The sequence below is a fragment of the Sus scrofa genome, chromosome 7 (assembly GCF_054392235.1).
Source record: "Sus scrofa isolate SSC_HxYL_T2T_F1_AM1 chromosome 7, Sscrofa_HxYL_maternal_Yorkshire_Landrace_v2.0, whole genome shotgun sequence".
NCBI lineage: Eukaryota > Metazoa > Chordata > Mammalia > Artiodactyla > Suidae > Sus > Sus scrofa.
The window spans coordinates 136,775,787-136,800,614 of NC_139389.1; the positions used below are offsets into that span (position 1 = coordinate 136,775,787).

At 57.5% G+C, this 24,828-nt stretch overlaps 1 pseudogene and 1 gene segment (V, D, J or C); both read right to left on the reverse strand.

Moving 5' to 3' along the window:
- Window positions 1-20: 20 nt before the first annotated feature.
- LOC146402119 (immunoglobulin heavy constant gamma 1 pseudogene) lies at window positions 21-1,741 on the reverse strand (annotated as a pseudogene). The gene is made up of 2 exons (XR_014811463.1): window positions 1,424-1,741; window positions 21-1,196 (listed from the first exon to the last, which is right to left on the reverse strand). The product of XR_014811463.1 is annotated as an immunoglobulin heavy constant gamma 1 pseudogene (transcript).
- Window positions 1,742-2,932: 1,191 nt separating this feature from the next.
- Window positions 2,933-5,116, reverse strand: LOC110258349 (Ig gamma chain C region-like). The segment is given in 4 exon segments: window positions 2,933-3,381; window positions 3,474-3,800; window positions 3,927-3,962; window positions 4,288-5,116. Coding segments are annotated over 4 exon segments (1,506 nt in total).
- Between the last annotated feature and the right edge of the window lie 19,712 nt (window positions 5,117-24,828).

The following is a 24,828-nucleotide window of genomic DNA, read 5'->3' on the forward strand; positions in this document are numbered from 1 at the left end:
AGGCAGAGGTCCCAGTGAGCTGAGGGGTTGTAAAAGTGGTTTATTGTGAAAAATGAGAGCAAGAGTGAGGAGAGTGCCTGGGCTCCAGACACTCACCAAGGAGAAAGAGCGACCACAGCTCGGCAGACGAGCCTTCCCTCCCAGTCCCGAGGCTGCTCCCCGGATGCCGTGAACCCACTTGGGGTTCCCGCAGAGACAGGGTGGGAGAGTCAGTGCGGGGCCCGCTTAGGGGGTCCGGGGCCTGGGGCTCCCTCCTGGGGGGTCTCACCTCTCACCCAGCTCTGGGGCTTGTGGTCGGAGCTCCTGCTGGATGGACGTATGGACAGATGGACATGACTCAGGCCGAGGACCTCGGGGTGGTCTGGCTGCCCTGTACCCGGGGTGGCCCGTCTACCCCCGCTTGTGTCCAGTGGGGCCCATCTTGCCCGCAGGAGTCCAAGACAGCGGGACTCTCTCCAGGAGGCCGGTCTGGCGGCACCTCACGGCCTCCCTGGGCAGGGCCGCTCTGTCCCCACCGGGGCTCCTGCCGTGGCCTCGGGCCCAGGTCCTCCTCCCTCGAGTGCCCTGGGCTGGAGGTGACCTGAGCGCCTGTTGGTGGCCCGTCTGGGAACTTCCCTGCTGGGAGACGCTGGCGTTGGGGGCAGCTGTTCCCACTCCAGGCTGTGACACAGGAGCCTCCTCTCGGGGACCCTGCCTCTGGAGCCCGGTCTGGACGGGGTCCACAGGGAGCCCGGGCCCTGTCCCGTCAGCCGCTGGACGCCGGTCTCCTCGTGGATGGCTGGACCTGCTGGCTGAGCCGGGCGTTCCTGGTGAGGACACGTGGCCCCGGCGGTGTCCCGTGGCTCTGGCAGGGGCTGGTGGTGGTGGGTGTCCATCAAGTCAGGTCGGGGCCCGAGCTGCTGCCCACTCGGGCTTCCGAGGGGCGGTGGGGGTGCGGGGCGCCTTCTGAGGGGGCCGCGATGCCCAAGGGCAGAGGTGCGGGCGAGGTGGCCGAGAGCCAGAGGTGGGCGAGGTCAGAGGGCGGAGGCAGGCCTGGCGCAGGCGGAGCAGCTTGAGCTGACGGACGCGGTCCTGTCGGGTCTGGGGCGGCCCTGGCCGCCCTGGAGGGCGCCCTAGGCCCCCTGCCCGATCATGTTTCTGTAGTCGGGGACAATGGTCCGCTTCAGCTCCACCACCGACGAGAAGATCCACTTCACCTGCAGGGCGCACGGGGTGAGGGCGGCCCGCGCCGCACGTGGACCGCCCCCCAGGGTCCGCCTGCCAGCCCCGCGGTCCCCGACAGCCACCGTGTCCCGGAGAGGACCAGAGGCCAGGGCGGGTACAGGGAGGGGCCGTCACAGTGACAGCGTGGCCACAGGGAGGGCCAGGGAGGGGCTGGCAGGGGGCTCCGGGGCACGGGTGACAGCGGGGCTGGCCCGCTCACCTTGAAGAGCGTCACGGTGGCGCTGTAGCACACGCTGAGCAGGAAGAGCGTGATGAAGATGGAGATGGTGGTCCAGAGCCCGTCCAGCTCCCCGTCCTGGGCGTCGGCACAGCTCTCCTCCAGGAGCAGTTCTGCACGGGGAGGGGTGGTCAGTGCTGTGCCAGCCCGCGGGGCCTGGGGTGGCTCCAGGTGGGGGACCCCCCGGCTGAGCTCAGTGCCCGGCCCCGGCCCCGGCCCCCCAGTCCTGCATCCTGGGCTGAGTCTCAGCCTGGCCAGGGATGTCCTGCCCCCTCTCCTCTGGTGGGGGCCCCCGAGCATGGGGACCGTCTGGGAGGGGGTGTCCTGACCGTGCAGGCCAGTGGCTCAGGCCCCGCCCTCTCTCCGAGGGGGCCAGGCCCGGAGGGTGGGCGTTAAGCCGAGCAGGGGCCCGGTGGGCTCTGGCCCAGGGAAGGGCCGAGACGGCCTTGGGGTGTGTGTCCCCGGGCCGCGGGGGCGGCTGTGCTGGGGACAAGCGGGCTGGGGATTTCTGCTTGTTCCGGAGGGGGCGTAGGTGCCAGGGGAAGAGCGGGGCCGGGCGTCGGAGCGGGTCCGTGTGGTCTAGTGTGCCAGTGTGGCTGAGCAGCCCGTGGGGCCTCGGGGGATGGGGCCGGGCTGGTGTCCCCGGTGAGGGTGTGTGAGACCCAGCTCCATGCTCTGGTCTGTGAGGGCCCGGGGGTGTACACATGTGTGCGTGGGTAGGTGTGTGTGTGCCCGGGTGTGTGTGCATGTGGATGCAGGCGGTGGGCGGGTGTGCTGGGAGGTGGGGGCGGCGTGCATGCGTGTGCGAGAGCCCGGGTGTGCGAGTGGAGGAAGGCGGTGGGGTGGGGGGGGCTGGGCAGCTCGGTGGGAGGGGCTTGATATCAGTGGGTCTGGGCTCCACTCCTGGGGGTGTCTGGGACTGTCCCTCCCCTGGACACTCTGGGCTGCCTACCTCTGCCCCTGTGGGACACAGGGGTGAGTGTTGCCACGAGTGCCCAGGCCTGGCCCCCTGCGGGGACCAGCAGGGCAGAGCCCCGTGGCCTGAGGCGGGGTGGGGGCCTGATGTCGGGTGTTTGCGGGAGGAGCAGGGCCGTCCCCACCCTGTGGGCACAGGAGACCCAGGAGACAGGCAACCTGGGGACAAGGACGGGCCGCTGCCCCTGAGCTTGGGCTTGGACAGAGGCGGGACGACCTGGGCAGTCATTTCCCCGAGGGGGCCTGGAGGGCTTCACCCGTCCGTCCACACACAGCAGCCGGAGCAGGTGTGCCAGGAGGGCAGCCCGCAGGAGAGGCCGCCTCAGGCAAAGCTCCCTCCTCGGCCTCGGGCAGCCCCCATGGGGCCTGTTCAGACCCCCACCGACCGGGTCTGGCCCAGGTGGGACCTCTCCCCCCAACGCCACGGGGACGCCTCTAGCCCAGAGCCTGTCCTGTCCCTGGCCCCGCGGGTGGCGCCTGCACTGGGGCTCTGCCTCGGAAAGAACCATGACAGCGTTGCGGGTGCCAGGGTGGTGTTGGGTGCTTTATTTCATGCTGGCCCGGGACGTATGTACACAGGGCTGGGGCTCAGGCGAGCTCGTGGGACCCGAGAGCACGTGGGGTGCAGCAAGTGGCTCATTTACCCGGAGTCTTGAAGATGGACTTCTGGGTGTAGTGGTTGTGCAGAGCCTCGTGCATCACCGCACACTGGAATGTGTCTCCACGCTGCCAGCTGGCCTTGTCCACCGCGAGCTTGCTGTACAGGAAGTAGGTCCCGTCCACGTCCTGCTGGGGCGGGGTGGTGCGGTAATTGCCCTCTGGCTCCGGCTGTCCGTTTCTTTGCCACTCGACATCGATGTCAGGTGGGTAGAAGCCAGTGACCAGGCAGGTTAGCGTGACTTTGCTCCTGGACAGCTCCTCGGTGGGTGGGGGCAGGGTGTACACCTGCGGCTCCCGGGTCTGCCCTGTGAGGCCAGTCACCTCAGTTAGCATGATGGTCCCCCCAGGTGGCCCCACAGGTCCCTCTCCGCCTGCCCCCTTTGCCCCCCTTGCCCACCTTTGGCCTTGGAGATGATCCTTGTGATGGGGGCTGGGAGGTCTTTGTTGTTGACCTTGCACTTGAACTCCTTCCCGTTCAGCCAGTCCTGGTGCTGGATGGGCAGGACGCTGACCACGCGGTAGGTGCTGTTGAACTGCTCCTCCTTTGGCCTCGTCTGGGCCGTGTGCACCTCTACGCCGTCCACGTACCAGGAGAACTGGACCTCCGGGTTCTCCTGGCTCACATCTACCACCACGCACGTGACCTTGGGGGTCCGGGAGATCATGAGGGTGTCCTTGGGTTTTGGAGGGAAGATGAAGGCCGAGGGCCCGGGCCCTTCACAGGCTGGTGGGGGAGACAGAGTGCGGGTCAGCTCGTGGCCTGGGGTCCTCCTGGGCACCTGTCCCTCTCGGGCCGAACTTGGGCTCAGGCTACCTCCTTGGGGAGGAGGGCGAGGCCGGAGTTTCTTACCTGGGCATATGGGACATGGTGGTTTGGTCTTTGTTCCTGAGGAGAGAGCACACAGAGTCACTGGGGGTGGGGAGGGCCCAGGGCTGGGCTCAGGTCAGGGTCAGGTCTTGGTACATCCCAGAGCAGCTCGTGCTGCTGGGGGCCCAGGGCCGGGGGAGGGGTCCCGCCTGTGCCCACCCTGGCCTCTCCGAAGTGCCGAGTTGACCCCTCCCTGAGCCTGGGCCTGCAGGTGAAGGGGACAGAGGTGAGCGGCCCTGACACCCTGGGCGGGACTCTCCATCCTGGGAACTGGTCCCTGCGGGCAGGGGGCTCACCCCGGCCTGTCTCGACGTGCACTCCCGCCCCCAGCGCAGGCGCTCACCAACACGCTTGTCCACCTTGGTGGTGGTGGCCGGGTGGTTGACATTGCAGGTGTAGCTCTTGCTGGACAGGCTGCTGGCCGGCACGGTCACCATGCTGCTGAGGGAGTAGAGCCCTGACGGCTGCAGGACGGATGGGAAGGTATGCACGCCACTGGTCAGGGCGCCCGAGTTCCAGGTCACGGTCACTGGCTCGGGGAAGTAGCTTGAGGCCAGGCAGCCCAAGGCCACGTTAGGGCCAGACGTGTCCCTGCCGCAGGGGGCCAGAGGGTAGACCAATGGGGCCGTCTTGGGGGCTGGAAGAGAGGAGGCTGCGTGACCGCCAGGGCCTTGTTCCTTGTGGGGCGGGCAGCGAATCGGGCCCCGAGAAGAGCGGGGCCGCTGCGCCCAGCACCCACTTGCTTCCAGAAAGTCGGCAGACCAGCCGCCCAGCTCGCTGCCATTGCAGCTGCAGGTTCTGGGCGCAGCTGCCTGGTCAGAGCTGGGTGACCGCCTGGATGAGAGCCCGCCAGGGCCCAGAGCCCCTGTGGGTGCCTGGCCCGACCAGCGGGTGGCCTGTGTTCCTGGCCAGCTTCTGCTGGTCCCCTGAGGCCACCGTCCTGCTTCCCCAGCCTGGCAGGGACACTGCCACCCACTGCCACCCACTGCCCATGCTCTGCTCCTGGCCCCTGGTCCTGGCCTGCTGTTTGCTCTCCAGGCCCCGTTCCTCTGGGTCAGCTCTGCAGTCAAGGCCCGTGCGCGTTGGTCCCTGGCACCAACATGCCCCTTTCCCTGGGCGAGGGCAGGTAGTCTCCTCCGAGGCCCCTCCCCTGCCATCCCTCCGGCCCTGGCCCAGGCTCCAAATCTGGGCCTCTGGGCCCACCGGTCCCTCCTCCACCGGGGCTCCTGGCTTGGCCCTGAGCTCACCCGAGGCAGCTTTCCCCAGAGCCCCGGCCCCTGCAGCCCAGCTCTGGGCCTCCCAGCTGCCTGCTCAGGCCAGAGCCCTCCCTCTGCTCCTGCCCTTCCCGCTGCCAGCCTGCCTGGCAGCACTGCTGCAGCCGAGCCCTGCCCCAGGCCTTCCTCTCTCGCGGGGCGCCAGCACCCCATGCACCCCTGCCCGGTTGGGCCGGTCCTCTCCCTCCTGTTCTGTTCGGCCGTTGCCTGCAGTCCTGGCTCAGGCCCATAAGGGCCGCTTGGATCCCCCAACCATGTGCACTGCCTTGTGCCGCAGTTCCCACTTAAGACTCCAGCCGTCCTGTCCCATGTGCCCTCACTTTGCTGGAGCAGGGCTGGGGCCCGTTGGCCCGATCCCTGTGACCCATGGCGTCTGTTCATCCCTGCCCCTGCCCCCGGAGTCCTGGGGACCTTCCCCCCAGGAGCCCACTTTCCAGCCTGGCTAGCCCTATATCGGCCCCTCCCTCGAGCCTGGGGCTCCCCTGAGCTCACCCCCACTCTGCTGCCCCTGCCCTGTCCTGCATCCCCCCTGGCCCGGCTCACCTGCCCAAGCTCGCCCTGCTCCCAGGGGGTCCCAGGTCTCCTCCCCGCCCTCCCAGCCCCTGCTCACCTGCACAAGCACTACCTGTTCCCAGGAGGTCCCAAGACTGCCCCCTGCACTCCCAGCCTGTGGTCACCTGCCCAAGCTCTACCCGCTCCCAGGCACTCTCAGGAGTGTTCCCTGCCCTCCCAGCCCCTGCTCACCTGCAGAAACACTACCTGCTCTCATGCGCTGCCAGGTCTGTCCCCTGCCCTCCTTGACCCTGCTTACCTGCCCAAGCCCTACCTGTTCCCAAGAGCTGCCAGGACTGCCCCCTGTCCTACCCACCCCTGCTCACCTGCCCGAGCTCCGCCTGCTCCCAAGAGGTCCCAGGACTGCACCCTGCCCTCAGCCCCTACTCACCTGCCCAAGCTCTACCTGCTCCCAGAAGCTCCAGGTGTGGCCCCTGCCCTCCCAGGCCCTGTTCACCTGCACAAGCTCTATCGGCTCTCAGGACCTCCAGAACCTACCCCTCAGCCCAGCCCCTCATCACCTGCACAAGCTACACCTGCTCCCCAGAGTTTCAGCTTCAGCCCCTGTCGTACCAACCCCTGCTCACCTGCACAGGCTCTCCGTGGTCCCAGGAGCTCCAGGTTTCTCCCCACTGGCCTGCCAGCCCCCTGCTCACTTGCACCAGCTCTATGTGTTCCCAGCAGCTCTAAGGACAGCTCTTCCGCCCTCCCGGTTCCCTGCTCACCTGCAGCCTACCTGCCCCTTTCCCTGGGGCTCCTGGGCCTCAGCATCTCCACCCCCTTCCTGCCCCCGAACCCTCAGCTTGTCTAGCTCCACTCATGGCTTCCTTTCTTTCCCAGGGCTGGCCTTTGTTCCCGGAGCCCTGGGTGCCCACCCTCTCTGGGTAGCGTCCCCCTGGCAGAGCCTCTGTCCCACCTGGTCCCCTCCCGGAGGGGCTCCTGACCCTTCTGAGCTCACCCTCTTCTCGCCGCGACCACCCTTGGAGCCTGTCTGGTCCCTGGCTCCCTCTAGTTGCTGGCTCAGCTGCACTGGCGCCCAGCTCCCAGCCCCTGGCTCCCGCTCCTGCCCTCAGGCCCCTGGCTCCCGTCAGCCCTCCTGCGGCCTGTGGAGCTTTAGGCTCAGTCCCTGTGCTGCCAGCTCTGGGCACACAGGAGCCCGGCCCGCCCTGCCTGCTCTGCTCCCGGCTCACCTGCTGCCCGTGGCCCTGGCTCCTTCCCCGGGACCCGACAGTTACTGCTTTCATACCTGCCCTGGGGCTCAAGCGGGCTCCGGCAGCCGGGACAGGACCCTGCAACCCCAGGTGACCTCTTTGTCCCCTGCGCTGTGTCCGTCTCTTCCCTGGGTCCTCCGCCCAGACCCACCTGTCCATCCTGGCCTCGTCCTCAGCCCCTGCCCAGCCCTGTGCCTCCAGCAACCTGGCCGAGCAGATCCCTCAGGCCTCTGACCCCAGCCCATCATGTTCCCCAGAGGCCTGGCAGCCCCACCGACCTCCTCTGGCCTCTGGGGCACCACCTCTGTTGGCGTGGGCGTGCCCCTGCCAGGGCTCCCTGGTCCCTGTGCTGGGCGGGCGACATGACCGGCGTGCAGGCTGCGTTCCCTGGGCTGGGTCGGCTTCAGCCCTGCTGTGGGGTCTCCGCTCCTCGTCCCCCCACAGCTGCCCCTGACCCAGTCCTCGTGGACCTCACACACCGAGTGTGGGGTCCGAGGAGGTGGCTCCCCTGCTGCCCCGGGCTCCGGGCCCCTCCTGCTCTGGCCCCAGGTGCAAGTGGCTCCTTGTGTCTGTGCTCTGTGCCTGCAGCCCTGCTTCCTCGGGTGGGTGTCTGGTCCCTGGAGGCACAACCTCCCTGCCCACAGCCCTGCACACTAAGAATGGGATTGAAACTGGGTGGCCTGGCTGCTTCCTGAAATTCCCTTTCCTTCTGTGTAGTTTCTGTCCCAGAGGGCCTGGGGGGAGTCCAGACAGTGCCCTGGCGGCTCATGCGGGTGTGTGGGGTGGGTGAGTGGTGCCTGGGACCCAGGGGAGGGCGTGGGAACCCAGGCTGTCACGGTTCTCTACGTCCCACTGGGCTTATGCTGCCTTGCCCACCACAGCCCAGGTGCCAGGCCCCTCGTGTGAGCCCTTGGCCTCTTGGCCCTGGTGGGCACCCCTTCTGCCCCCATGAGCGTGTGGTCGGGCCCCGCGTATGACATTTCCAACGGCATCTTTCACAGAACTAGAATTGCTGATTCCACCAGCTCCACTTTTCTTTTTCAAGGTTGCTTTGGCTCTTTGGGGGTATATTGTGTTCCACATAAATTTTGAAGTTTTTATTCTAGTTGTGTGCAAAACGCCACTGGCAATTTGATAGGGATGGCATGGTTGGATGTGTAGATTGCATGGTTACTGCGGTCATTTGGACAATGCTGAGTCTTCCAATCCAGGAGCATGGTCTGGCTTTCCATCTGTTTGTGTCATCTTTGATTGCTTTCATCAGCGTCTTCTAGTCTTCATAGTATGGGTCTTTTGCCTCTTTAGGTAGGTTTGTTCATAGGTGTTTTATTCTTTTGGATGCATTGATAAGTTTGATTATCCCCCCCCCCCGCCCTTTCTGGCCTTTTGTTGCGAGTGTGTAGACATGCGGTAGATTTCTGGGCATTAGTTTGTATCCTGCCACGGTACCTAATGCACTGATGAGCTCTAGCAGTTCCCTGGTGGTATCTTTAGGACTTCCTACGTGCAGCGCCATGTCCTCTGCAAACAGTGAGAGTCTTACGTTTCTCTTCCAAAAGGACGGCGTTAGTTTCTTTTTCTTCTCTGACTGCTGGGGCTAGGACTTCCACTACCATGCTGAGCACACGGCGGCCAACTATGTGGTGAGGGTGGCCACCCTAGTCTTGGTCCTGATCTTAGTGGAAATGAGTTCAGCTTTTCACCTTGGAGTGTATTAACGGCGGGCTCCTCCTATGGACTGTGTTCTGTTGAGGGGCATTCTCTGAGACCCTGATGCCCCCACGCACAAGTCCGAGGAGCCCTCTGAGGCAGAAGACCCTGGGCTTCCCGGGGGCCCCCGAGCCTCGACGACCTTCTCCCCTGTGGGCATTCTGCCAGCCCGCGTGCCGATTTTATACACCTTTGATTTCCTGGGTGGCATCACTTCTCACTTGAAACCCCTAGAGGGGCTTATGTTTCCTGGATTCGCCCTGGACTGGCACGGCAACAAGTGAAATGTCCTAGCAATACAATCACCTCTCTGGAAAGGAGATGGAAGTCAAATAAGCAGCATAATGTTGTATCTAAAACATTTATAGAAGGAAGAAGAGTCAAAGGTGCAAGTCAATAGAAGGATGGAAATCATAGACCTTAGAGCTTAAATTAATGACGTAGTGACCAAGGAAACAGTAGAGAAGATCAATAAACCAAAAGGTGGTTCTTGGAAAAGTCTAATAAGATCGATAAATCTTTCTTTTCCCCTTTCTTTTTGTCCTTTTCTGTGACCGCACCCACAGCATGTATCATCAGCACATGAGACTTTAGCCAGACTCATCGGGGACAAAAGGGACAGGATTCAATTCAATAAAATCAGTGACGAAAACTAGATGCAATTGAAACACAAATCTCATAAGAGACTAGTAGGAGCCACTGTCTGCCCATAAAATGACAACCCGGAGGAAATGGACTGATTCTTACAGGGGAACAGCCTACCAAGCCTGAACCAGCAAGAACTAGAAAATACAAACAGACGAGTGACAAGCACTGAAATTGAGAATGTGATTTAAAAACTTCCAGAAAACCTAGGTCAAGGGCCTGACGCCTTCGCAGATGACTTCTGTCAAACATCCAGAGAAGAGTTAACACCTATTCTTCTGAAGCGCTTCCAAAAAGTTGCAGGGGGAGGAACACTCTCAAACTCATTCTGTGAAGGCACCATCGCCCCGATACCGAAACCAAAGATACCAAAACAAAAAAAAACAAACAAAAAAAACCAAAAAAAAAAAAAAAAAAAAGGAGAAAATGACAGGTGAATATCACCGATGAACATAGATGGAAAAATCCTCAACGAAATATTAGCAAACTGCGTTCACATGTACAATAAAGAGATCCCTCGCCATGATCGAGGGGCTTTATCCCAGGGATGCAAAGATCCCTCAATATCCGAGAATCGACCAACCGAACAACAAAATCCATCTGATCCTCTCAACAGATACAGAAAAAGCTTTTGACAAAATTAACACCCCTTCCTGATAAAACCTCTAGTGGGAAACTACATCAACAGAGTAAAAGCCATGTCTGACAAACCTGCAGTTAACAGCATTCCCAACGGTGCAAAGCTGAAAGCATTTCCGCTAGGATCAGGAGCAAGACAAGGATGTCTGCTCTCACCACTCTCCTTCCACGGAGTTTTGGAAGTCCTAGCCAGGGCAATTAGAGAAGAAAAGGCATCCAAATCGGAAACGGAGAAGTAACACTACCGCTTTTTACAGGTGACGTGCTGCGATACCTAGAGAATCCTCAAGGCACTACCAGAAACCTCTTAGAGCTCGCCAATGAATTTGGTCAAGCTGCAGGATACAAAATTAACACACAGAAATTGGCTGCCTTGCTCTACGTTAACAATGAAAGAGCAGCGAGAGAAACTAGGGAAACCATCCCACTGAGCAGTGCCTCGAAATGAATGAAATGCCCAGGAATAAACCTACCCAAAGACACAAAGACCTGGACTCTGAAAACCATAAGGCACTGCTGGAAGCAACCAAAGACGACACAAACCGGTGGAAAGCTAGACCATGCTCCTGCCCTGGAAGAATTAATACTGGCAAAAGGGCCATACCACCTAAGGCCACCCTCACTCTCAGTGCAATCCCTCTCAAATCTCCAATGGCATTTTCCACAGAACTAGAACAAAAAACCTCAAAAATTTGCATGGAAACACAAAATACCCCAAATAGCCAACGCAATGAGTGAGGAAAAAGTGAGAAAAATGGAGCTGGTGGAATCAGGCTCCCTGACTTCAGACCTTACTACAAAGCTGCAGTCACCCAAACAGTATGGCACTGGCTTAAAACCAAACATATACATCGCTGGAAGAGGAGGCAGGTCAATCCATCCATGACGAAGGGGCAAGAGTAGTCAATAGAGAAGAGAAAGTCTCCTCAAAGATCGGTGCCAGGAAAACCGGACAGCTCCACGTAACAGAATGAAAGCAGAACACTCTCTAACGCCAGACACACACGCACACAACTCAAAAGGAATCGAAGACCTAAACATAAGACCGGATGCCTATAAATCCCAAAGGATAATAGGCAGAACACTCTTTGACAGAAACCACAGCTGTAGCTCTTTGGATCCATCTCCTGGCATAATGGAAACAGAAAGAAAATAAAACAAACGGGAGTTAACGGAACTTAAAAATATGCGGCACTGCAAAGGAAACCACAAGCAAAACAAAGAGACAACCTACAAAAAGGGAGAAATTATTTGCCAATGAAGGGACCGCCAAGGGATTCATCTCCAAAACATACAAACAAGGCATGCAGCTTGATTATGAAGAATCCCATCAAGAAAGAGGCAAAAGACCTACACAGGCATTTCTCCAAAGAAGACAGACGTGCAGTTGGCCAAAAACGCATGAAAAGGTGCCCACTGTTGCTAATTATTAGAGAAAGGCAAATCAGAACTGCCATGAGGTAGCGCCTCAATCCAGCCAGAGTGGCCATCATCAAAAAGTCTGCAAACGGGATGTATATACTGGAGAGGGTGTGGAGAAAAGGGAACCCCCTACGCTGTCGGTGGGGACGTAGGTACGACCACTCCGGAAAGCGGCCTGAGCTTCCTGAAAGCACTGCGAACAGAACTGCCGTCCGATGCGGCAACCCCAGTGCTGGGCACACAGTGGGAGAGAACCACAACGTGAAAACGCACGGGCTCTCCAGCATCCGTCGCAGCACTCCTCGCAATGACCAAGACAGGAAGCGGCCCAAACGTCCGTCTGGACGGACGGTTGCAGAAGGTGAGGGGCACAGGCACAACGGGTTATCGCTCAGCCGTGCAAAGGATGCGGCGATGCCATTTGCCACCACGAGGTCGGACCTAGAGGTCGTCCTGCTCCTCTGGCTGAAGCGACGCGGACGGAGACCGACATCGTGCGGCATTGCCTGCGTGTGGGATTAAAAGGAGGGGTGCGAGTGGACTCGAAGCAAAACCGCGACGGACCCGCAGACATGGGGCCACCGCACGCTTCCCCAGGGCGAGAGGTGGGGAGATGAGCCAGGAGGTTGGGATCAACCTCTCCACACACCGCTGTGTATGTGTCCTGACGTGTGTCTGCCTGTCTGCACGTGGGTGTGGATGCATATGTGTGTGTGTGGCCGGGCCGCTGTGCCGGGGACCTGAAAGTAACACAACATGGCAAATTTACGACGGTGTAAAACTACCCTTCAATGGAAGAAATTGCGAAAGAGGAGTTTGCGTCATGGCGCGGCGCGAATGAATCCGACTGGCGTCCATGAGGACGCGTCGCCGCGAGCTGCGGTGTAGGTCACAGAGGCTGCTCGGCTCTGGTGTTGCTGTGGCTGTGGTGCAGGCGGCTGCTGCCGCTCTGGTTCAGCACCTAGGCTGGGACCTTCCAAATGCCGTGGGTGTGGCCCTAAAACGGTATAATATAAAATAATATAGAATAAAGTCAAATGAAATTAAAAAACGAAAAAGAGAAAGGCCCGGAGTCTCCTCCTGGGGTGGTCTGCGTGCCCTTCAGGTGCGGGCAGCCCTGGCTTGAGGTCAGTCCTGTGAGGACGAGGAGGGCGGGCCCAGGGCAGAGCGGTGGTCCCAGCAGGACGCTCCCCGCCCGCGGCGCTGCTCAGGCCCCGGGCCGGCCCCGCCGCCCCCTTCTCTGCTCACCTCCGCCTCCGGGAGCCATCCCCTCCCTGCCCAGGCGGCTTGGCCAGCTTCCCCCTCGCCCCCTCCTTGGGTCCAGGTCCCAGGATGCATCGGGCGCCGTTTGCAACCACGGCCCCGAGCCGTTGCCGGACACCTGTGTCTCCTGCTCCACTGGACGTGTTTCCAGGGGCAAAGCCGAGGCCGTGTGTTCTGAGCCCCCAGGGAGCGGCCCCCACCCGCTGGCGGGGCCGCCCCGTGGGTCTCCGACGCCTGGGAGTGTTCACTCTTACTGTGAAGGTGGCGTGTGCATAGCAGGGCCCATTAGGCGCACAGGCAGTACAGGTGAACCCCCTGTGTGATGCGTACGCCGACGTTTCAAAGGATTCCCGCGTGCAGAGGGCTCCTTCCCACAGGGCGTGTCGGGGTGGTGATGGAGGCCGTGGGGCAGGGGCAGCGGGTCGGCCAGCGCGGCTCGGCCCCGTGTGGTGGCCAGGGCACCTCCTGTCCGGCGGGCTGTCCCTGTAGACAGAGGCAGGTCTGAGGCAGGTCTGAGGCAGAGGGCGCAGCCGCCGCCTGGGCTGGTTCCTGCGGATGGTGGTCGTGTGTCCTGGGCGGGCGGCTGCAGCTGAGAGTCAGAGGTGTGGATGTATTTACGTGTGCTTTGGCCTTCGTCTAGGTACAGATTCACTCGCCAGAGCCCGGACCCCCTGCCCTGCCAATGCCAGTGATCACGAAGGCCCCCTACCTGATCCCCAGGGCACCCCACCCACCTGCTCCCATCCCAGCCCACCCCACCCCCTCACTTCCGGTCCCGGTGCATCTCCCACCCCACTTGCACAGCTACTCAGTGCCCCCCAACCCTACAGACCTCAGTGCACTCCAACACCTGCGCAGATCCCCACTGCACCCCGCCGCAACTGCCCAGATCCCCAGTGCACCCCAACCCCACCGGCACGAATCCCTAGTGCACGCCATGTCTTCTGCACAGAATACCAGTGCACCCCACCCCATGCAAACAGATCCCCAGGGCAAAGCCACCTGCTCCTGAACCGATTCCCTGGGAATCCCATCGCACCTGCACAGATCCCCAGTGCACCCCACTCCGGTAAATCCCCTGTTCATCCCACCTCCGTCAGTGCAGAGCCACAGTGCACCCCCCGACACACACACAGATCCCCAGTGCCCCCACCCCAGCCGCCCTGATACCCAGGGCAGCCTCCCCCACTTGCACAGTTCCTCAGGTGACGCCACCCTTTAGCTCTTCAGGTCCACCGCTCCTGTCTCCCTACATCCCTAGTGCACCCCACCCCCACCTCTAGATATCCCCAGTGTACCTTACTCACACCCTTACAGATCCTCATGGCATCCCAGCCTCATCTTCTACGGTCCCCTAGGCACCCACCTCCATTGGCACAGAAGCTCGGTTCATCCTATCCCCCCCCCGTACAGAACTCCTGTGCACCCCAGTTCCCCCTGCCCGGATCCCCAGTGCTCCACGCCTCTACCTGCAAAGATACCTAGTGCACCTTACCCCCACTTGCACAGATCCCCTGTGCACCCCTCCAAATGTACCCATCCCCATGCACGGCACACCCACCTTCATCTTTTCCCAGGGCACCCCACCCTACCTGCACTGATTCCTAGTCCATCCCACCCCCACCTGCAACGATCGCCAGTGCACCCCACCCCCATAGATCCTGAGTGCCCCTCTCATCCTCCTGCACAAGTCCCCAGGGCACCCCACCCACAGATTTAGATTCCCAGTACACCCAACCCCCACCTTCCCAGATCCCCAGTGTGCCTCACCCCCACAGTTCCCCAGTGTAGCTTACATTCACCTGGACAGGTCCCCGTCGGGACCATTGGAGCAACCCCCCTGCTTAGATCCCAAGCACACCCCACCTCCACTTGCACAGAAATCCTGTGCCCTCTACCACCACTTGCACTGATCCTCTCGGCACCCCAGCCACACCCTCATGGATTCCCGGGGCACCCCACCTCTGCCAGCCCTTATCCCCAGGGCACCCCACTGAACCTGCACAGATTTCCAGGGCACCCCACTTCCAGTTGAGAAGACTCCCAGTGCATGCTACCGACACCTGAACATATCCTAGTGCCCCTCCCCCACAGGTCCCCAAGGCACCCCACCGCCAACTTCACATATAAACAACGTACCTCACCTTCACCACCACAGATCCGCACTGCACACAAACACCACCAGCAGAGATCCCCACCCAGTGCACCCCACCCCGCTGAAATAGCTCCGCAGTGCATACCACCCCCAAATGCACAGATGAGACCCAGTGCACCCCAGCCCACATGCACTGATCCTCATTGCCAGCACCCCACCAGCAAAGAGTCCCAGTGAACGCCACCCTCACCCACACAGATGCCCAAGGCATTCCTCCCCTTTGACAGAGAACCCTGGTGCAAGGCACCACCACCTGCACTGGTCCCCAGGGCGCCCCAGGCCCACCTGCACAGATCCCCAGCTTGTGCTTTGGGGAAGGACCCAGGGCTCAGGCTTCTCCCTTCCCCGTGCCGGCCCAGTGCTCCTGGTAGATGAAGGAGCCGCCCCCTCTGTCCCGGGCGCCCAAGCGCCGGCCCCCCTCCAGAGGACTTCCCAGAGACCCTGCGGGCGGCTCCCCCCAGCTCCTTCCCCTTAGGGGAGGGGGCATCCTTGGCCAGCTGGCCCTCTCGCTGGAGGCCAGCGGGGCAGGTGGGGTGCAGATGGGTGGGGGGAGGGTGTGGAGGGCCTCGTGAGGCAGCCTCTGTCTGGACACGAGCGCCCTCAGGGCCCCAGCACTGTCCTCGGACCCCTTCCCCTGCCCCTTGTCCACAAGCTGGGGGGCCGCCTCCCACCAACACAGGCCCACAGGCCCCTGCCTGGACGTCTTTCGGGGGCCGTGCTCTTGGGAAAAGGGGCTTCGCTAACAAGGAGTGAGGAAGACGGACAGAGGCAAGATGGCAGAAGAGTAGGGGGACACGCTCGCCCCTCCCACAAACCCAACAACAACAACACACCCATCTACAGGTTAAGCAGCAATCAGGCACTGGCAGAAGAACCTAACCTCCAATAATGACAAGAATCTCATGACATTACTGGGTAAAACAAGAGAAAAGAGGAGGGTGAGAGAAGGGGAATCCGAGCTGGATGTGCGCTCGTGAAAGGGAACTGTGGAGGAGAAAGGGATCCCACACCCTGGAACGTCACCTACTCGCTGGAAAGATCAGCCGAATCAGAGGACTCTCCAGATGCAGAGGAGAGTGCAGCAGGAAGTCAGAGTTCTGAAAAGCAGAGCGAGAACCAAACACATCATCTGAACTACGGGCACAGTCCAAAAATTGAGGCGCTTGGGTGGGGGCTGGGCATTGAGAACTCAGCTCCGGAGGTTAGTCCCTGGGAACGGGCATGGGTGGGCAGTGCGGAGACTGCTTGGGGGTCTAGGAACCGGTCTGTCAAGGTTGATGGGGCAGAGACTGCCTGGGAGACTAGAAAGCAGAGCTTTGTGGGGGGAGGGAGCAATACGCTAAGGGTGGGGAAGCAGAAAGCCAAATCAGAGGGAAGCTGGGAGAAGAGCTGGGTCTGTGCAGTGTTGGGGAGGGGAGAGAAGGGGTGTGCCCCCATGGAATACTCCCCACACCACAGCGAGCTCACTGGCCTGCCAGCTATCAGAAAGCTGTGCTTCCCAGTGCATCCCCGCCCCCCACCGCCACCCCTCACGCACGCGCCGGACCTGGGGCTGCCTGCCATCCCGGAGGGTGGGCCTCAATAATTGCCGGAAGCCTACCACCGCAGGGGCTGCCCCTGCCCTGGCCTTCTTGTCCTCTGGAGGGGCTACTCCCCCACAGAGCAGCACCAAACACTGCCAGCCCCCGGGAAAAGGCCTGCAGCCTAGAAAAGCTAGAACAAGCTTGGCCCGGCCATGAAAAATCTGCCTACGTTCTCAGGCAGTCCTTCCAAGTTGGGCTGCCCTGGGGAAGAGCCTCTTGGGTTCTCAGAGGCCCAGCTTGCCACTCCAGCCCTTGGGGGGTGCCGCATTCCCATGGAACAGCTGCCCAGCACTGCCAGCCCCCTGCAAGAGCCCCAGAGCTCAAAAACACCAGAGCAAGCTCTGCCCGGCCGAGTGACATCTGCTTCCATCACGGTGCAGACCTCCCAGTCCTGTCTGTCCTCAGGAAGTCCTCCTTTGCTTCAGAGAGACCCTGTCAGCCCCGCCCACCCTCTCGAAATGCCACGCTGCCTCAAAGAAGACTGACTAACAACGCCAGCCCTCAGGAAACATTCCACGGCAGTGCCAAGGCAAACACTGCTGGCCACGGAGAGTACAACTCCACCAGGAGAAAGAAAACAAGCAAGATGAAGAAGCTGAGAAACCACCCCCAGTCAAACCAACAGGAGAACTCACCTAAAACAGTCAATGATGAAACAGATCTCTGCAGTCTGACAGACCTGGAGTTCAAAAGAGAAATAGTGAAAATAATGAAGGAATGAAGAGAAGATAGGAACAGTAATGCAGATACCCTCAGAAAGGAACTGGAAAATATAAGGAGGAGCCAAGAAAAACTAGAACATTCATTGGCAGAGATACGAACTGAATTAAGGGCAGTAAAAACCAGAACAAATAATGCAGGAGAACGAATCGGTGATGTGGAAGATAGAATAACGGAAACCACCCCATCAGGTCAGCAGACTGAAAACCAAAGGAAAAACAGGAGCGCAATATAAGGGACCTATGGGACGATATAAAGCACACCAATCTACGCATAACAGGGGTTCCAGAAGGAGCGGAAAAAGATAAGGGGATGGAAAATATATTTGAAGAAATGATCGCTTCAAATCTAAAGGACACCGAGTTTAAGATACAGGAAGCACAGAGGGCCCCAAACAAGTTGAACCCAAAGAGACCCACACCAAGACACATTATAATGAAAACGGCAAAAGTTAGTGATAAAGAGAGGATCCCAAAGGCAGCAAGAGAAAAGCAGAATGCTGCCTATAAGGGAACCCCGATAAGGTTATCAGCTGATTTCTATACAGAAACTCCACAGGCCAGGAGGGAATGGCAAGAGATATTTAAAGTGCTAAAAGGAAAAAAAAAATGCAACCTAGAATACTCTATCCAGCAAGAACATCATTTAAAATAGGAGGGGAAATAAAATTTTTTTCCAACAAACAAAAGCTAAAAGAATACAGCAATACAAAATCCAGGCTAAAAGAAATACTGAAAGGGCTTCTCTAAACCAAAAAGAAAGGAAGGAAAGGAAGGGAGGAAACAGAAACAAAAAAAGGAGGGAGAACTAGGATTGAGGAAACCACAGTCAGAGAGCAGTCACTCAAATAAACCAGCATACAGATTTAGTCATGAACAAGTTTCAAACAAAAGAAAGCTAAAAAGAAAAAAAAAGTCATCAAAATCATAAAATGTGGGCAAGGGAAGTAAGGAAATAATAGACACTTTTTGGTTTGTTTATTTGTTTCTCTTCTTAATTTTAGTGTAGTAACGAAGTGTTTGAACCTACAGGACCATCAGGCCAAAACACACAATTATAGGAAGGGGTTAGCATACTTAAAAAACAGGGCAACCACAAGTCAAAACCAAACATTGCATTCGCAAAAAATGAAGAAAAACACTCAAGCAGAAAATAGCCAGAGACCATCCAACCAAGGGAGGAAAAAAAAAAAGAAGAAAGGAAGAATGGAGAACCATAGGATCAACTGGAACACGAGGTTCAAAATGGCAATAAATGATCATCTATCAATTATCACCTTAAATGTCAATGGACCGAATGCTCTGATCAAAAGAAACAGAGTGGCTGAGTGGATAAAAAGGCAAAAACCTTCAATAGGCTGCCTACAAGAAACTCACCTTAGGACAAAGGATACGTATAGATTGAAAGTGAAGGGGTGGGAAAAAATATTTCACGTCGACAGACATGACAGAAAAGCAGGAGTCGCAATGCTCATATCAGACAAAATAGACTTTAAAACAAAAGACATAAAGAAAGACAAAGAAGGACACTACTTAATGATTAAGGGATAGGATGTTACTATCCAAGGAGAGGATGTTACTATCGTCAACATGTATGCCCCAAATATAGGAGCACCCATATTAACAGACATAAAGGGAGATATTGATGGGAATACAATCATAGTAGGAGACGTTAATACCCCCCCTCACACCAATGGACAGATCCTATAGACAGAAAACCAATAAAGCAACAGAGATCCTAAAGGAAACAATAGAAAAGTTAGACTTAATTGACATCTTCAGGACACTACATCCAAAAAAATCAGAATACACACTCTTCTCAAGTGCACACGGAACATTCTCAAGAATCGACCACATATTGGGACACAAAGCTAACCTCTACAAATTTAGGAGCATAGAAATTATTTCAAGTATCTTCTCTGACCACAATACCATGAAACTAGAAATCAACCATGGGAAAAGAAAAGGGAAAAAACCTACTGCATGGAGACTCAACAACATGCTACTAAAAAACCAATAGGTCAATGAGGAAATCAAGAAGGAAATTAAAAACTACCTTGAAACAAATGCTAATGAAGACACGACCTCTCAAAATCTATGGGATGCTGCGAAAGCAGTGCTCAGAGGGAAATTCATAGCAATACAGGCCTTTCTCCAAAAAGAAGAAAGATCCCAAATTGACAACTTAACCCTCCACCTAAATGAATTAGAAAAAGAAGAACAAAAAAGTCCTAAAGTCAGCAGAAGGAAGGAAATTATAAAGATCAAAGAAGAAATCAATAAAATAGAGACTCAAAAAACAATAGAGAAAATTAATAAAACCAAGAGCTGGTTCTTTGAAAAGGTGAACAAAATTGACAAACCCCTGGTCAGACTCACTAAAAAGAGGAGAGAAAGAACCCAAATAACCAAAATTATAAATGAAAAAGGAGAAATCACAACGGATACAGCAGAAAAATAAAAAACCATAAGAGAATATTATGAACAACTGTATGGCAACAAGTTTGACAATCTGGAAGAAATGACCAATTTTCTAGAATCTTACAGCCTGCCAAAACTGAATCAAGCAGAAACAGACCAACTGAACAGACCGATCACTAGAAATGAAATTGAAGAGGTCATAAAATCACTCCCTACAAATAAAAGTCCAGGACCAGATGGCGTCACAGGCGAATTCTATCAAACATATAAAGAGGAACCGGTGCCCGTCCTCCTTAAACTTTTCCAAGAGGTTGAAGAAGAAGGAATACTCCCGAAGACATTCTATGATGCCACCATTGCCCTAATTCCAAAACCAGAGATACCACCAAAAAAGAAAACTATCGGCCAATATCTTTGATGAATATAGATGCAAAGATTCTCAACCGAATCTTAGCCAACGGAATCCAACAACATATCCAAAAAATCAGACACCATGACCAGGTAGGGTTCATCCCAGGTTCACAAGGATGGTTCAACATACGCCAATCAATCAACGCCATCCACCACATTACCAAAGGAAAAGTCAAAAATCATATGATCATCTCCATAGACGCAGAAAAGGCATTTGACAGAGTACAACATCCATTCATGATCAAGACCCTCGCCAAAGTGGGTATAGAGGGGACCTTCCCGAACATAATCAAAGCCCTTTGTGACAAACCCACAGCAAATATAATGCTCAATGGGGAAAAACTGAACGCCTTATCACTCAAATTTGGAACAAGACAGGGATGCCCACTCTCCCCACTGCTATTCAACATAGTTTTGGAAGTCCCAGGCACAGCAATTAGACAAACAAAAGAAATACAAGGCCTCCATACAGGAAGAGAAGAGAGAAAACTGTCACTGTATGCAGACGACAGGATACTCTCCACAGAAAACCCGAAGGACTCAACCCCAAAACTGCTTGAACTGATTAATAAATTCAGCGAAGTAGCAGGATGTAAGATTAACATTCGGAAGTCAGTCGCGTTTCTGTATGCCAGCAATGAAATATTAGAAAAGGAATACCAAAATACAATACCTTTTAAAATTGCACCTCAGAAAATCAAATACCTCGGAATACACCTGGCCGAGGAGGTGAAGGACTTATATGCCAAGAACTATAAAACTTTAATCAAAGAAATCAAAGAAGATGTAGAGAAATGGAAAGACATTCCATGTTCACGGATTGGAAAAATCAATAGTGTAGAAATGGCCATACTACCCAAAGCAATCTACAGAGTCAATGCAATCCCTATCAAATTACCCAGGACATTTTCCACACAACTAGAACAAACAATCCAAACATTTATATGGAGCCACAAAAGACCCGGAAGCGCCAAGGCAATCCTGAGAAACAAAAACCAAGCAGGAGGCATAACTCTCCCAGACTTCAAGAAATATTACAAAGCCACCGTCATCAAAACAGTGTGGTACTGGTACCAAAACAGACAGACCGACCGAGGGAACAGAATAGAGAACCCGGAAACAAACCCTGACACCTATGGTCAATTAATCTTTGACAAGGGAGGCAAGAACATAAACTGGGAAAAAGAAAGTCTATTCAGCAAGCCTTGCTGGGAAACCTGGACAGCGGCATGCAAAGCAATGAAATTAGAACACACCGTCACCCCATGCACACAAATAAACTCAAAATGGCTGAGAGGCTTAAATACAAGACTAGACACCATCAGAGTCCTGGAAGAGAACAGAGGCAAAACACTCTCTGACATCAACCTCATGAACATTTGCTCAGGTCAGTCTCCCCAAGCAACAGACATAAGAGCAAAAATACACCCATGGGACCTCATCAAACTGAAAAGCTTTTGCACAGCAAAGGAAACCCCAAAGACAACAAAAAGACAGCTTACAGAATGGGAGAACATAGCTTCAAACAATGCAACGGACAAGGGCTTAATCTCCAGAATACATAAGCAACTCACACAACTCAACAGCAAAAAAGCCAATCACCCAATGGAAAAATGGGCAAAAGACCTGAATAGACTGTTCTCCAAGGAAGATATACAGACGGCCAGCAAACACAGGCAAAAATGCTCAACATCGCTGATTATAAGAGAAATGCAAATCAAAACTACCGTGAGATACCACCTCACACCAGTCAGAATGGCCATCATTAAGAAGTCCACACATAACACGTGCCGGAGGGCGTGTGGAGAAAAGGGAACCCTCCTGCACTGTTGGTCGGAAGGTAAGCTGGTACAGCCTCCGTGGAGAACAGTTTGGAGATACCTTAGAAGTCTATACATAGAACTTCCATATGACCCCGCAATCCCACTCTTGGGCACGTATCCGGACAAACCTCTACTTAAAAGAGACACATGCACCCGCATGTTCATTGCAGCACTATTCACAATAGCCAGGACATGGAAACCACCCAAATGTCCATCCACAGAGGATTGGATTCGGAAGATGTGGTGTACATACACAACGGAATACTACTCAGCCATAAAAAAGAAGGACATCATGCCATTTGCAGCAACATGGATGGAACTAGAGACTCTCATCCTGAGTGACATGAGCCAGAAAGACAAAGACAAATACCATATGATCTCACTTATAACTGGAATCTAGTATCCAGCACAAACGAACACCTCCACAGAGAAGAAAATCATGGACTTGGAGAGTAGACTTGTGGCCGCCCGACGGGAGAGGGAGGGAGTGGGAGGGATGGGGAGCTTGGGGTTATCAGACACAACTTAGAAGAGATTTACAGGGAGATCCTGCCGAGTAGCATTGAGAACTATGTCTAGACACTCACGTTGCAACAGAACAAAGGGTGGGAGGAAAACTGTATACATGTAAGAGGAACTTGAGCCCCATGCTGTGTAGCGGGATAAAAACAAAAAACCAAAATCAAAACAAAAACAAAAACAAACCAAAGAAAAGAAAGGAGCGAGGCCCCGGCGAGGCCACGGTGAGTGGGGTGGGGCAGCTGGGCCGAGACGGCGGCCGCGTGGACCCCCCGGGAAGCTCCTTCCGTGAGGGCCCCCTCCCACCCCGAGGGCCTTGCCCGCAGCCCCAGGGTCCCACGGCCTCTCCCCAGAAGGCTTCTCTGCCTCCTCTTTCTGCAGGCCTGGGGCCTGGGGTGGCCAGCAGGGAGGGTGGACCGCAGGGGTGGGGGTGGGCACAGGGACTGGGCTGGGCACGGGGGGCACGGGCACTGGGAGCTGGGGGCAGGGAGGGGCGGGCTGAGCCTGGGGAGGGAGGCCTGGCGGGGCTGGGCTGGCTTCGGACTCCGGAGCAGGGTGCACGGGGACCGTGGGCCGGCCTTGGCCTCTGAGCCCTCGCTTTGGCGGTGGGCTCTGAGTGTGGGCTGGACCGTGGGCCCGCGCTCTGTTTCGAGGGTGGTTCAGTGCGAATGGGTGGTCGGCACCCACGTCCAGCGGGGGTCTCTCTGCGGGGGAGCCACGCTCTTCTGGGAGTGGCCCCAAGTTGGGGGGGCGTGGGGGCTGTGATCGGAGGGGCCCCTTAGTGCCCTCGGCTTTGGGGCTGAGCTGGAAATCCTGGACGTCCATGTGCCCGTGGGGGTGTGTGTGTGTGTGTACGACGCAGATGTGGGTGTGCGTGGGCAAGGTGAGATGGCACCGGAGTGTGCAAAGCTAATGCTGGGGGTCTAGGGGTCAGGAGGCCGCGGGGGTCTGGCTTCAGGCTCACTCAGGGGAGCCCGAGGGGCTCAGGGGCTGGCGTCGGGCCCTGGGCTCGGGGTGCGCGGGGCACGTGGAGAGGTGGGGTTGCCGTGGGATGAGGCGTTGCTGGGGGTCAGGGTGGGAGGCCTGGGTCCGGTGGGGGAGTTCTCGAGGGTGCGGGGGCCAGCCCCGCTGTCGCCATGCTGGCGGTCCCGCGGGAGTGGGCCGGCCAGGGGCTGATGGCTGGTGCGGGGACAGACGTGAGGGCCAGGGCCTGGGGCTGAGCAGGCTGCGAGGCCCATGGGCACGTTCAGGTTTGGCTAGACGTTTAGGGTGAGGGAAACGGAGGGTGTGGGGTGAGCCCCAGGACCGTGGCCTGAGCCCCCAGAACCAGGAGGCGGAGGGCACTCCGTGCCCTGCATGCCTGGCCCCTGCTGTCCACCCCACGTCCATGCTCTGGCCGCACGTCCCGGCCTCCCCGTGTCTGGTTCAGGGACCCCTGGAGCGACGCAGTCCGTTCCCTGCATGCTGCTCTGGCTCCGTCTCCATCCTGTTCCCTGCGGGACGCTGGAGGGGCCCTTGCCGATGCCCTGGGCTCTGGGCCAGGCTGAGCAGGACCACAGCTCCTGGCCTGGGAAACCGTGGTGCTGGCCTCGGCCTGGGGCTCCTCCCCTCGCCTCGAGAGGCTTTCAGCGCCAGCATTCAGCGGCCCAGGTCACGTCCCCAGGTGACCCAGCTCCCGTCAAATGCCTCCCTGGGACAGCCCTGGTCTGGCCCTGTCCCTCTTCCTGGAGCTGTGACTAGGAAGCACGGGCAGCCGGGCCCCCTGCTCTGCCCTTTTGGGAGAGTCCTGTCCCCTCCAGCCCTGGCCCGAGGCCTGTTCCTCTGGGGCGGGATCACCTCTGGGAGGTTGGAGTCCTGGCCGCACCCTGGACGGATGTCAGCCGGCCGGCGGACACGGCGGCCTGGTCGCAACCACCAGGCCCCCTCCCTGGTCCCTCACCGGAGCCCCGAGCGGCCCCTCGGCTTGTCCTGGGATGGGTAGGCCTTCTGGGCAGCCCAGGCGGAGGTCTGCGCCCACGGTCCCCTTTGCGCCCCCCCCCCCCCCACCGCGTCCTTCTCCCTGACCCGTCTGTCCTGAGCGCTTGAGCCGGGTCCAGCTCTGCTCCCTGGGCCAGCCCTTCTCCCGACCTCTGTCCCCCGATACCCCCTGGCCTGGCCTTCTCAGGCCCTCCCTCCTGTCACACACATGGTGAAATTCAGTCCCCTCCTCCTTGAGCGAGCGGTACCTGCGAGCTCCCTGCAGTGCTGCCTCCTGGGCTGTGGCCTCAAGTCACCCCAGGAAGACCTAAGTCTCAGCTCTGAGTTTGTGCAGTTTGTCCGGCGACCTCACTGGCTGCGGGGTTTGCGACAGCAGCACAGGCTGATGACACAGCCAACACATGCGAGTCGCTCGTGGCCCCGCCAGGCCCCAGGCTGGCCGCTGTGCCCAGGAGGCTTGGGGGTGGTGGGGGGAAACGCTGGGGGGGGAGGTGGGGGATGGGCGGCCAGGCTGGGATTCGGGGGGGTGGCGGGTGACACAGGCAGAGGTCCCAGTGAGC